General features: G+C 43.9%; 1 protein-coding gene across 3 annotated transcripts in view; it reads right to left on the bottom strand.

Moving 5' to 3' along the window:
• Positions 1-4767: 4767 nt before the first annotated feature.
• Positions 4768-12553, bottom strand: part of LOC117415023 (tumor necrosis factor alpha-induced protein 2-like) — a 35214-nt gene continuing 27428 nt past the window's right edge. For all 3 annotated transcript variants that reach the window (XM_059026733.1, XM_059026732.1, XM_059026734.1), the window contains exons 10-13: positions 12302-12424; positions 11619-11774; positions 9686-9807; positions 4768-7868 (exon numbers count right to left, since the gene is read on the bottom strand). In XM_059026733.1, coding sequence (XP_058882716.1) covers positions 7427-7868; positions 9686-9807; positions 11619-11774; positions 12302-12424 — 843 coding nt within the window. In that variant the 3' untranslated portion in view covers positions 4768-7426. The remainder of the gene's footprint in view (positions 7869-9685; positions 9808-11618; positions 11775-12301; positions 12425-12553) is intronic.

Below are 12553 nucleotides of genomic sequence, written 5' to 3'. Positions count from 1 at the left end.
GTTGTACTAACAAGATCAAAAAACAGGATCGGATCCGGGCTCAATGGCGCTGGATCTTGAGAAGGCGTTGTACTAAACAGATCGTGAGCAGGCTCCACTGATCCGACTTTTTGATCCGATTCTGGCGTAAAGATTCTGAATGTCAGAATATCAAGTAGGGGAGACCGGGGCTGGTTGTCACATGGGTTGGTTGTCACAGTGCTCATAACTGTGACACTAGAAGGTGCAGGCAGGTGATACTGAAATGTGTGTTCTATTGTCTAGAACTCAACCATCTTGTAATTTGAGGTCAATTCCATCTAACATAAAGGTGTACATATTTTATTTTTTTTCATACCCAAAGTAAAAAATGTATATCTTGTTATTTATGTTATAACTCTTGGTAGTATTGGAGTTTGTTTGAACTGATGGCCATGTTAATAGAACCAGATACTGGCTATCTTTTGGTGTAAAGACAAAACCAGTAGGTTCTCCCAGTAGTACTGAGAGAATTGGGGCAGGTTGTCACATAGTTTTTGGGGTTGGTTGTCACATGTAAATCCTATAGGAAGAAGTCTTATATTTTTCCTTTCTAATTTATTTACACCAACATGTGGGATATATCACCATATAATGCTTATTTAAGTTATTTACTGTTTGTCCTCCGGTTCTGTGGAGGCTGTGGTATTATTTTGTAGCATGGGTCAACATTTCAAATATATAGAGGTCTATATTTTTTATGTTCACATAAAAAGTAAAAATACAACTTTTTCTGTCATTGTACACAGTAGAGACTTTATGTTATTTAATAAAACAAAAAATGTTGCATTATTGTCTACTGTAAAATCAAGAACATACTTTGTGACAACCAACCCCCTGTGACAACCAACCCCAGTATGGGGCAGGATATCACAGGTGACGGCGCATTTTCAACCGTCTGAATATCATATTTGGAATAAAGTTACTCTGAAATAAAAAAAAAACATCAATTTGTACTTGAAGAGTTATTCTTCAATATAACGAGAACCTCGCAGAATGTCACCAGATGGAGGAAAATAATAAAGAGTAAAAAGTGTGACAACCAACCCCGGTCTCCTCTATTATTATTATTATTATTATTTGTTTATTTAGCAGACGCCTTTATCCAAGGTGACTTACAGAGACTAGGGTGTGTGAACTATGCATCAGCTACAGAGTCACTTATAACTACGTCTCACCCGAAAGACGGAGCACAAGGAGGTGAAGTGACTTGCTCAGGGTCACACAATGAGTCAGTGGCTGAGGTGGGATTTGAGCCGAGGACCTCCTGGTTACAAGCTTGGTTCTTTAACCACTGGACCAGACAGCCTCCCCTACATAAATTCATAAATCAAATTTTATAAACAGATTGAGTACGTTAATATCTGGTGGTGGTTTTTTTAACTTCTAAAAAGTTTATAATAAATGTTACCGTTCACGGTCGTGTGTATTTTCTGACGGATACACTCACAATGCTGTATTCTTTACAGCGGTAAGTTAGTCACCAAACACACAAACAGCTAGCTGCAGCATCGGTTCAGAGCAAATTATCAACACATTCTGAGCAAATTGAATGAAGGGCCAATGATAGCTGCCACTACAAAAATGTCACGGACACGGGAGATCGAGGCTGTCGGAGAAGGTAAACTCATTAAGAAAAAAAGGGAATTGACCAAACATTTAAAAAAAACCTGACAGAGTGTTCAATCTGATTAAACTAATGATTTAATTGTAATCGATAAAATGATAACGGTAGTATGACTTTGCCAACACAAAAAACGTGTGTAATAATACTGAGCCTTCGTCACTCACTCAGGTCTACTGTTAGGCCATGATATATTATAGACCTGACTTGGTGTTTTCTATACAGCGATAGTTTCTTAATATAATTTATGGCTACCTTTAAATGCACCATTACTTAGATAACGTTAATGTTTTCTATTACGTTAAAGTATCTCCATTTTCATATAATAATCTGAGAGAAATATTTTTGTGAAATCCTACAAACATTTGAAAAGTTTATTAAGTTACCGTTATGTCGATCAATTATCTTAATACAGTGTGCTTATTTAAAGATTACTTTAGCAATTGTAAAAAGAGTTTCCTTTATGTATTATGATGGTGTCTGTCAAACATCTCCGTTTAATATATAGTACAGTTTTAAATGGAGGAATTACATGTAATTTCTCCATTTATAAAACGTTCAATGAAGCTCTGATCCCACTCTGAAGCAAGATCGAAATAGGATCAGATTTTGAGCTGAAACTGAGTTCAAGATCAGATCTGATCCTTTTAGTTCAACCACATCATAGGATCAAGATCAGAGCCTGCATCCAGGATCCGTTTAGTACAACCGCCCCCTGAGTCTAAGAAAAGCAGCGATCATCACAAACGCGAGCAGCTGTTTTTCTTCTCTCGTTTCACTCTGACTGCGACACCAGCGACCCTCGCCTGTGGAGAGCTCCATCCCAGTAATGGAACACTGGGTTTGTGCAGCTCTAGGTTTGAATGGTAAAACGTCCTGTACTCTATTGCACGTTGAATTCACACTGTCAGTTTATCCAGGGGGAAGTGGTTTGGAAGGAAAGGTGCACAGCAATTGGGTATCCTTCTCCACTCCCAAACACACCCAATCTGCATGTGTTGTACTAAACTGAACTGCCAGCAAACCTAACCCTAACCCTAACCCTAACCCTTCACTGAACTCCCAGCAACTCCTGTTATTCTTCCACACTTCAGGTAAGTAGGGATGTGCCAAGTAATTTCCTTTAAGAAATGTGGGACTGAGAGGTATTAATGAAATGCAATGAAACGCATTGATCCTCAACACAGCAATGCGCTCCCTCAGTTTCCCTGGTTTGCACAACAGTCTGACAGTGTTATTTAATATAGAACCTGCTGTCATGATGAAACTCACTAAAACTCATTTCTATTTTAACCAATCATTGGTTTTCCCTCTTTCTTCAAAAGGTGTTAGCTCTGCAGTGCATTGTGGGATTGTCGTCCTGGGCAAGGTGTTTTCTCTGATTAAACTCGACAGAGAAATACTATCCCTGTTTCCACAGCGGTAGCTTTCAGGAACGGTCACATCTCCATGATGAATCAGGTGCATTTGCTAGTTTTGAAACATATTTTCATTATCAGTAGTAAGAATGTCAGTGTCACAGATGAGAGGAATGTTATCTGCCAGTTGGCTTTAAAAACACTCAGGGCAGAAGTTAATTGCCATTGATTGGTGCTCAGTTGTAAAGGTGTGGGAAGCAGCTTTTCTTGTGTTGAAATGACACACACACACACTGACACACTCTGACACAAACACACACAGAGCATGCTTCAAACTGTTCAATTACACACAATCTGACTGGAAGATTTCTTTTATTCACAGTATATGCTATTATTATTTACAGATTTTCAAATATATTCAGTATATTCATGCATGGAAACTGCACACTGGCAATAGAGGGTAACACACTGAATTGCAAAGAGAACCCTCAGAAAGGTTTACCACAGGATTTGTGCAGTTTTCCCCCTTTGCTTTTCCTTTGGTTATACTCTGCATTTGCTATAGCTTACCCAGACCTCTCTGTGCTTTACAATGCTTACCCAGGTTTTCCACATTTTTTTAAATGCTTTACCAGACCTCTCTGTGCTTTACAATGATTCCCTATGCTTTACCATTCCTCTCTGTGCTTTACAATGCGTGTCTATGCTTTACCAGACCTCTCTGTGCTTTACAATGCTTCCCTATGCTTTACCAGACCTCTCTGTGCTTTACAATGCTTCCCTATGCTTTACCATTCCTCTCTGTGCTTTACAATGCTCGCCTGTGCTTTACCAGACCTCTCTGTGCTTTACAATACTTCCCTATGCTTTACCAGACCTCTCTGTGCTTTACAATGCTTCCCTATGCTTTCCCATACCTCTGTGCTTTACAATGCTTCCCTATGCTTTACCAGACCTCTCTGTGCTTTACAATGCTTCCCTATGCTTTACCATACCTCTCTGTGCTTTACAATGCTTCCCTATGCTTTACCAGACCTCTGTGCTTTACAATGCTTCCCTATTCTTTACCATACCTCTCTGTGCTTTACAATGCTCCCCTATGCTTTACCAGACCTCTCTCTGCTTTACAATGCTTCCCTATGCTTTACCATACCTCTCTGTGCTTTACAATGCTTCCCTATGCTTTACCAGACCTCTCTGTGCTTTACAATGCTTCCCTATGCTTTACCAGACCTCTCTGTGCTTTACAATGCTTCCCTATGCTTTACCATACCTCTCTGTGCTTTACAATGCTCCCCTATGCTTTACCAGACCTCTCTCTGCTTTACAATGCTTCCCTATGCTTTGCCATACCTCTCTGTGCTTTACAATGCTTCCCTATGCTTTACCAGACCTCTCTGTGCTTTACAATGCTTCCCTGTGCTTTACCAGACCTCTCTGTGCTTTACAATGCTTACCTGTGCTTTACCATACGTCTCTGTGCTTTATAATTAGGGCTTCTGTTTTTCGGGTTTTATTAACTGTATTTTTCGGTGCTTATTTTTAACTATTTTCGAATTTTATGTAAATCGTTTTTTTTCGGGGCTTTCATTTTGTGATATACTGTATGAAATTAGTGTTTTTGGTTACTTTCAAAAATGCTTGAGGTTTTTTTTTTCTGTCAAAACATGTACAGTAGTAACTCGACAGTACTTGCACACTTAAGTTGTACCTTCTTTCCTCTGCTGTCTTCCACAATGAAATGGTCACGGGCACATTCTTCTGGGGTTTTGTGTGTACGCATTTTTGCACATTTGTACAGTCTGTTTGTAACCTTGTTTTAAATCTCGCAAGCGGAGTCTCCAATAGAAATGTAGGAATGTGCTGTCACTCAGTAGTTGGGGCGGGTTTAAAGTATTCAGAACGAATCAATGATAGATACAAGTCAGGAAGGCGGGACATTGCCCAGCAGCACTGGGAAATGTATGTATTATTCTTGTAGTAGGTTTTATTTTTGAATAGAAAAAGGATAAAGTCAGCGTGAATTGATTAACCATTTCCACAGTTTTTCCGGTGTTCATTGGCTATCCACTGATTTCATTTATTTTGTATTGGGGGTGTTTTATCGGCTATTATCAGTTAAAAATGAAAATCAGAAGCCCCATTTATAATGCTTCCACTGTGCTTTATTACACTTTGCTGTGCTTTTACTGTGGTAAACTTTGCTAAGGGTTAGTTTACCATGGTTTGTTTTTGAATATGTTTACCATGCTGTCACTGTGCTCTTGTAAGAGTAGAGAAGGAGGCTCACTCACCCCTTGGCATGCCTGCTTTGGAATGTGTTTTGTGAATTGTGACCAGTGTTGTAGCTGTAACTGTTTAATCTGCTAAACTCAGGGTTAATTAGTAAACCAGATGGAAGCAGATCTTATCATTGCAGTTTTGTTTCCAGACCTAATGGAACGACCGTACCTGCTTCAGGTTCTCATCTGCTTGTGGGTTGCGTGCCTCATTGCTGGTGTTGGTAGCTGCATGCCCACCTTTGCCTAGCCATGTTTTAACATAATCTTCAGGTTTGACAACCTCTTCCTCCTCTCTCTCTGCTTCCTTCTCTCTATCTCCTCTTATTTTTCCCCCAGTATAAACCAGACTCATAATTTAAAAATGAATTACAGGAATGTTTAGAATTATCACTGCTATTTGATTCAGATACTATGACTGAAGAGTTGCCTTGATTTTTTCAATATTAAATAAGTAACCCGTGATCCCCAAACAACCCCTTTAAAATGTATGCAACCCAAGACTGTTGGAGTGGAGCCGTGCTAGCGGAGGCTGTGAAAGAATCTCTTATTATTGCAAGCAACGTTTCTCCTGGGATGGAAACCTTTCACTGCTTCGTCTGAATCATTTTTTATTTAATTGATTTTCCAGCCCTGCCGATCGGAGACTGGTGGAAGGATGCAGCCTGTCTCTTTTATATATTAGTATCTTCCACAGGGCTGTGTCCTGGTTCCCAAGTCCAGTCTGCAGCTCGCTGGGTCCACAGTGCAGCAGTGAGCTTCGTTTCCACCTGTCACTGAGACCGGGTTCAACACAGTCCTGCTCGTTTCCACCTGTCACTGAGACCTGGTTCAACACAGTCCTGCTCGTTTCCACCTGTCACTGAGACCGGGTTCAACACAGTCCTGCTCATTTCCACCTGTCACTGAGACCGGGTTCAACACAGTCCTGCTCATTTCCACCTGTCACTGAGACCGGGTTCAACACAGTCCTGCTCATTTCCACCTGTCACTGAGACCGGGTTCAACACAGTCCTGCTCGTTTCCACCTGTCACTGAGACCGGGTTCAACACAGTCCTGCTCGTTTCCACTGTCACTGAGACCGGGTTCAACACAGTCCTGCTCGTTTCCACTGTCACTGAGACCGGGTTCAACACAGTCCTGCTCGTTTCCACCTGTCACTGAGACCGGGTTCAACACAGTCCTGCTCGTTTCCACTGTCACTGAGACCGGGTTCAACACAGTCCTGCTCGTTTCCACTGTCACTGAGACCGGGTTCAACACAGTCCTGCTCATTTCCACCTGTCACTGAGACCGGGTTCAACACAGTCCTGCTCGTTTCCACTGTCACTGAGACCGGGTTCAACACAGTCCTGCTCGTTTTCACTGTCACTGAGACCGGGTTCAACACAGTCCTGCTCATTTCCACCTGTCACTGAGACCGGGTTCAACACAGTCCTGCTCGTTTCCACGCCAGACCCAGTCCGGTCTGTTTCACTTGAAACCCCAGCATGCACAGTTCCTGTGATAAAGACACATTTTTTTCTCTCTCTCAAAGCTGCTCCTCCTCTCACCTCTCTCCTTTCCATTCCTCTCCACTCTCTTAGAGCTGCTCCTCCTCTCACCTCTCTCCTTTCCATTCCTCTCCACTCTCTTAGAGCTGCTCCTCCTCTCACCTCTCTCCTTTCCATTCCTCTCCACTCTCTTAGAGCTGCTCCTCCTCTCACCTCTCTCCTTTCCATTCCTCTCCACTCTCTTAGAGCTGCTCTCCTCTCACCTCTCTCCTTTCCATTCCTCTCCACTCTCTTAGAGCTGCTCCTCCTCTCACCTCTCTCCTTTCCATTCCTCTCCACTCTCTTAGAGCTGCTCCTCCTCTCACCTCTCTCCTTTCCATTCCTCTCCACTCTCTTAGAGCTGCTCCTCCTCTCACCTCTCTCCTTTCCATTCCTCTCCACTCTCTTAGAGCTGCTCTCCTCTCACCTCTCTCCTTTCCATTCCTCTCCACTCTCTTAGAGCTGCTCTCCTCTCACCTCTCTCCTTTCCATTCCTCTCCACTCTCTTAGAGCTGCTCCTCCTCTCACCTCTCTCCTTTCCATTCCTCTACACTCTCTTAGAGCTGCTCCTCCTCTCTCTCCTCCCTCCCTCTCCCCTCTACCTCTCCTCTCTCTCAGAGCTTCTCCTCCTCCTCTCTCTCCTCCCTCTCCCTCTTACTCTCCCTCTCCCCCCTCCCTCTCCCGACCCGTTCTCTGAGCAGTGTGCGCAGGGAGGATGTGGTGATGGCGACTCGGCTGAGCCCTCCCCTCTCCTCTCTTCTCTCTCCCCTCTCTCCGCTCTCCGCTCTCTCAGAGCTGCTCCTCCTCTCCCCCCTCCCTCTCCCGGCCCGCTCTCTGAGCAGTGTGAGCATGGAGGAGGTGGTGATGGCGACCCGGCTGAGCCCCAGGTTGAGGCAGCGCGCCTCCGAGGTGACGGGGAGCTCAGAGAAGAGCGCCCGATCCCGGGGGAGGGGCTGCAGGCTGGACTCCAAGTCCTTCACGATGTTCAGGATCTCCATCCGCTCCACCTGCCGAAGCATCCCCCGCAGATCCAGTAGGGCGGCGACATGCTTCTTACTGAGAGAAAGTCAATACAGAGAGAGAGTCAATACAGAGAGAAAGTCAATACAGAGAGAGAGAGTCAATACAGAGAGAGAGGCAGATGCACAGACACATACTATACTACACGTAATATAGTAATAATAATAACTTTATGATAGCGCCTTTCACACCTAGGTGTCTCAAGGCACTGTACAAAACAACCAAACACAGATTAGCATTACAAAAAAAAAATAAACAATAACAATTAATCAGTTAAAAATTATATGAAGACATAATTAAATAAAATATAACAAAATACAATAAAATAGGTAAATATAGTGATACAATTGATCATCGTAAAAGTACTGTATATTATAATAAACAGTGCAGACTGCAGTAGAGTCAAAGAGTTTAAAAAATACAGCAGAGAATAAGTGCATCTTAAAGGGTATTTTTAAATTTGACTACTGTTGTGGATTCTCTAATGAAAGTTAGTAGACCATCTCCGATCCAAAGAAAAAGAGCAACACAGCGAAAACTACACCTCCTATCCAAAGAAAAGGAGCAACACAGCGAAAACTACACCCTCCAATCCAAAGAAAAGGAGCATCACAGCGAAAACTACACCTCTGATCCAAAGAAAAGGAGCACCACAGCGAAAACTACACCTCCGATCCAAAGAAAAAGAGCAACACAGCGAAAACTACACCTCTGATCCAAAGAAAAGGAGCATCACAGCGAAAACTACACCTCCGATCCAAAGAAAAAGAGCAACACAGCGAAAACTACACCTCTGATCCAAAGAAAAGGAGCACCACAGCGAAAACTACACCTCTGATCCAAAGAAAAGGAGCACCACAGCGAAAACTACACCTCTGATCCAAAGAAAAGGAGCATCACAGCGAAAACTACACCTCCGATCCAAAGAAAAAGAGCAACACAGCGAAAACTACACCTCTGATCCAAAGAAAAGGAGCACCACAGCGAAAACTACACCTCTGATCCAAAGAAAAGGAGCAACACAGCGAAAACTACACCTCTGATCCAAAGAAAAGGAGCACCACAGCGAAAACTACACCTCCTATCCACAGAAAAGGAGCAACACAGCGAAAACTACACCTGCGATCCAAAGAAAAAGAGCATCACAGCGAAAACTACACCTCCGATCCAAAGAAAAAGAGCAACACAGCGAAAACTACACCTCTGATCCAAAGAAAAGGAGCACCACAGCGAAAACTACACCTCCGATCCAAAGAAAAGGAGCAACACAGCGAAAACTACACCTCTGATCCAAAGAAAAGGAGCAACACAGCGAAAACTACACCTCTGATCCAAAGAAAAGGAGCACCACAGCGAAAACTACACCTCTGATCCAAAGAAAAGGAGCACCACAGCGAAAACTACACCTCTGATCCAAAGAAAAGGAGCACCACAGCGAAAACTACACCTCCGATCCAAAGAAAAGGAGCAACACAGCGAAAACTACACCTCCTATCCACAGAAAAGGAGCAACACAGCGAAAACTACACCTCTGATCCAAAGAAAAGGAGCACCACAGCGAAAACTACACCTCTGATCCAAAGAAAAGGAGCACCACAGCGAAAACTACACCTCCTATCCACAGAAAAGGAGCAACACAGCGAAAACTACACCTGCGATCCAAAGAAAAAGAGCATCACAGCGAAAACTACACCTCCGATCCAAAGAAAAAGAGCACCACAGCTAACCTCCCTGTATGACGCACTCTGACTGCCCTCAGACTTATAGAGAGACAACAAACAGAGAGATGACAGAGAAGGAGGGGAGGTGCTCTACCTAAGTCTCTAAAGATGGAGGGGGTTACAGGTACTCACCGCACATCAGGGTACTCCCTCACCAGCACCCCAACTTCCATCTGAATAGAGGGGGTGTCCTCCAGTACGATGATCTCAGAGATGTGAGGTACAGCACTGTCCAACCAAGAGCTCCCGGAATCCTGAGAGAGAGAGAGAGTGAGACTGGGGTGAGAGTGGAGAGGAGAGAGAGGAGTGGAGAGGAGAGAGGACAGGAGGGAGGGGAGAGGAGAGAGAGAGAGAGGAGTGGAGAGGAGAGAGAGGAGTGGAGAGGAGAGAGGACAGGAGGGAGGGGAGAGAGAAGAGAGAGGACAGGAGGGAGAGGGGAGGAGAGAGAGGAGGAGAAAGGAGGGGAGAGGAGAGGAGATGAGAGAGGAGAGAGGAGTGGAGAGGAGTGAGAGGAGAGGAGAAAGAGGAGGGGAGAGGAGTGGAGAGGAGAGGAGGGAGGGGAGAGGAGAGAAGAGAGAGGAGGAGAGAGGAGGGGAGAGGAGAGTAGGGAGGGGAGAGGAGAGAGAGGAGTGGAGGAGAGAGAGGAGAGAGGAGAGGAGGGAGGGAGAGGAGAGAGGAGAGGAGGGAGGAGAGAAGAGAGAAGAGAGGAGGGAGGGGAGAGGAGAGAGAGGAGGAGAGAGGAGGGGAGAGCTCTCCCAGTGTGTCTGTCTCTCTCTCCCAGTATAGAGCGTGTCTGTTTCCCTCCCCGTATAGTGAGTGTGCCTGTCTCTCTCCCAGTATAGTGAGTGTTTATGTCTCTCTTCCAGGATAGTGAATGTGTCTGTCTCTCTCTCTCCCAGGATAGTGAATGTGTCTGTCTCTCTCTCTCCCAGGATAATGTGTCTGTCTCTCTCTCCCAGTATAGAGTGTCTGTCTCTCTCTCTCTCTCTCTCTCGCAGTGTAGTGAGTGTGTCTGTCTCTCTCTCAATTCAATTCAATGGTGCTTTATTGGCATGACTTACAATAGCAGGTGTTGCCAAAGCAATTATACAATACATACATGTATACATACAATGCATCTTAAATACAGTAAAAAAAAAAAAAAGTGAAAATAGTACTGTTGATGATAAAATAAATAAATAAATAAATCATCAAAGAAAATAATTAAAATAAATAATACATATATTAAATAAATAATACATATATATATATATATATATATATATATATATATATACATACATATATACATATATATATATATATATATATATATATATATATTATATATATATATATATATATATATATATATATATATATATATATATATATATATATATATAAATAATACACTGGCTACAAGTAATACATTTCCTCTCCTCCCAAGTTGTGCTCCTCATGCAGAGTGTCACTGCGTGCCCCTTTGGTTGTGACAGGCGGCTACGTATTGACTCCAGGAGTACAGACAGTTTTTCTGGGTCTGCCATGTTTGGAAAAAGTGGATGGGCATTTACTATTTTATTAAAGAATACTTCTCTTGTTTGGGAGTATTTCTCACAGTGTAGGAGAAAGTGCATCTTTGTGTCGACCTCTCCTGTCTCACAGTGACCACAGAGCCTGTTCTCCCTGGCTAGCCAGGTCTGTCTGTGTCGACCTTTTTCAATGGCCAGGCTGTGGTCACTGAGCCTGTACTTGGTCAGGATCTGTCTCTGCTTTGTATCTCTGACAGTGGAGAGATACTCTGCGAGGGAATAGTTTCTTTTTAGGGCCCGATAACAAACAAGTTTATTTTGGGATTTTGTTTCTGTGTCCCAATGTTTCAGATAGGAGTTTTTGGTTTGTTTTATAATTTGGTTTACTCTGATTGGGGGCTGGTAAGCAGTGTTGAACTGAAGCTGGTTTGTGTTAGCATTAGCGGAGGTCAGTGCAGTCTGTCTGTCTGTCTCTCTCTCTCTCTCTCTCTCTCTCTCTCTCTCTCTCTCTCTCCCCCCCAGTATAGTGAGTGTGTCTGTCTCTCTCTCACCAGTTCTCTGAAGAGCTCTTTGATCTGCTTGCCCTCGTCCCTCAGCCTGCCTGACATCTTCCTCCTCTTCTTGGCGGAGGTGCAGATGATGCGACCACGCATTAGCGCGCGTAGGTACTCCACAAGAACACGCCTGTGCACCTCACACACCAGCGCCTGAGAGGGAGAGAGAGAGGGGGAGAGAGCGGGAGAGGGTGAGAGGGAGTGAGAGAGAACTACACTAGGTTAAAGAAAGTCCATGACTGCTTTACTTCCTGGGTCATTTCACCCCAGCAGTGTCTTCTGGGTCATGTCACTGGCTGAAAGCATGTCAGTCAGTAGGGGGGAGAAGCTGATTGGTTACTGAAAGGATTGAAGCCAGTGAAAGGGTGGGTGGTTTATGCAAACAGATATCTCTTTAACCAAGTGTAGTACCTGACAGCATGTTTAAAAATAAAAACACATACAGATTATTTTGAAAACTGCACAACTGAGCACACAGCTTTTATAAGGGTTTGTTTACCATGGTTTGGTTTTCAATATGCTTTACCAATCCTCTCTGTGATTTATAATGCTTCTCAATGCTTTACCATGCTTTCAATGTGCTTTATTACACTTTACTGTGTTTTTACTGCAAGACGCTTTCATTGGCTGCGTGGCGCTGCTCTCCCTGGTTACCCCGGGCCCCGCCCCCTGATCTCTACCTGGTAGGGGGGCCCCTCCATCCTGCAGAAGGTCTTGAAGTGGCTCCTGATCGTCTCGGTGATCGAGTCGAACGCCTCAGTGTTGTTCAGCCACTTCCTCTTCACCAGCTTCTCAAAGTGGGGCTGAAAAAACACAGAATAAGAATAAGAGGGCAATCAGATTCATGGGAGAGAGGGAGGGAGAGGGAGAGGGGGTAGAGGAGGGGAGAGGGAGGGGTGAGTGAGAGGGGTGAAAGAGGAGGGGACAGAGAG

The sequence above is a fragment of the Acipenser ruthenus genome, chromosome 7, assembly GCF_902713425.1.
Source record: "Acipenser ruthenus chromosome 7, fAciRut3.2 maternal haplotype, whole genome shotgun sequence".
Taxonomy (NCBI): domain Eukaryota; kingdom Metazoa; phylum Chordata; class Actinopteri; order Acipenseriformes; family Acipenseridae; genus Acipenser; species Acipenser ruthenus.
The sequence above is the reverse complement of the archived record's forward strand: the minus strand, read 5'-3'. Positions and strand labels throughout refer to the sequence as shown.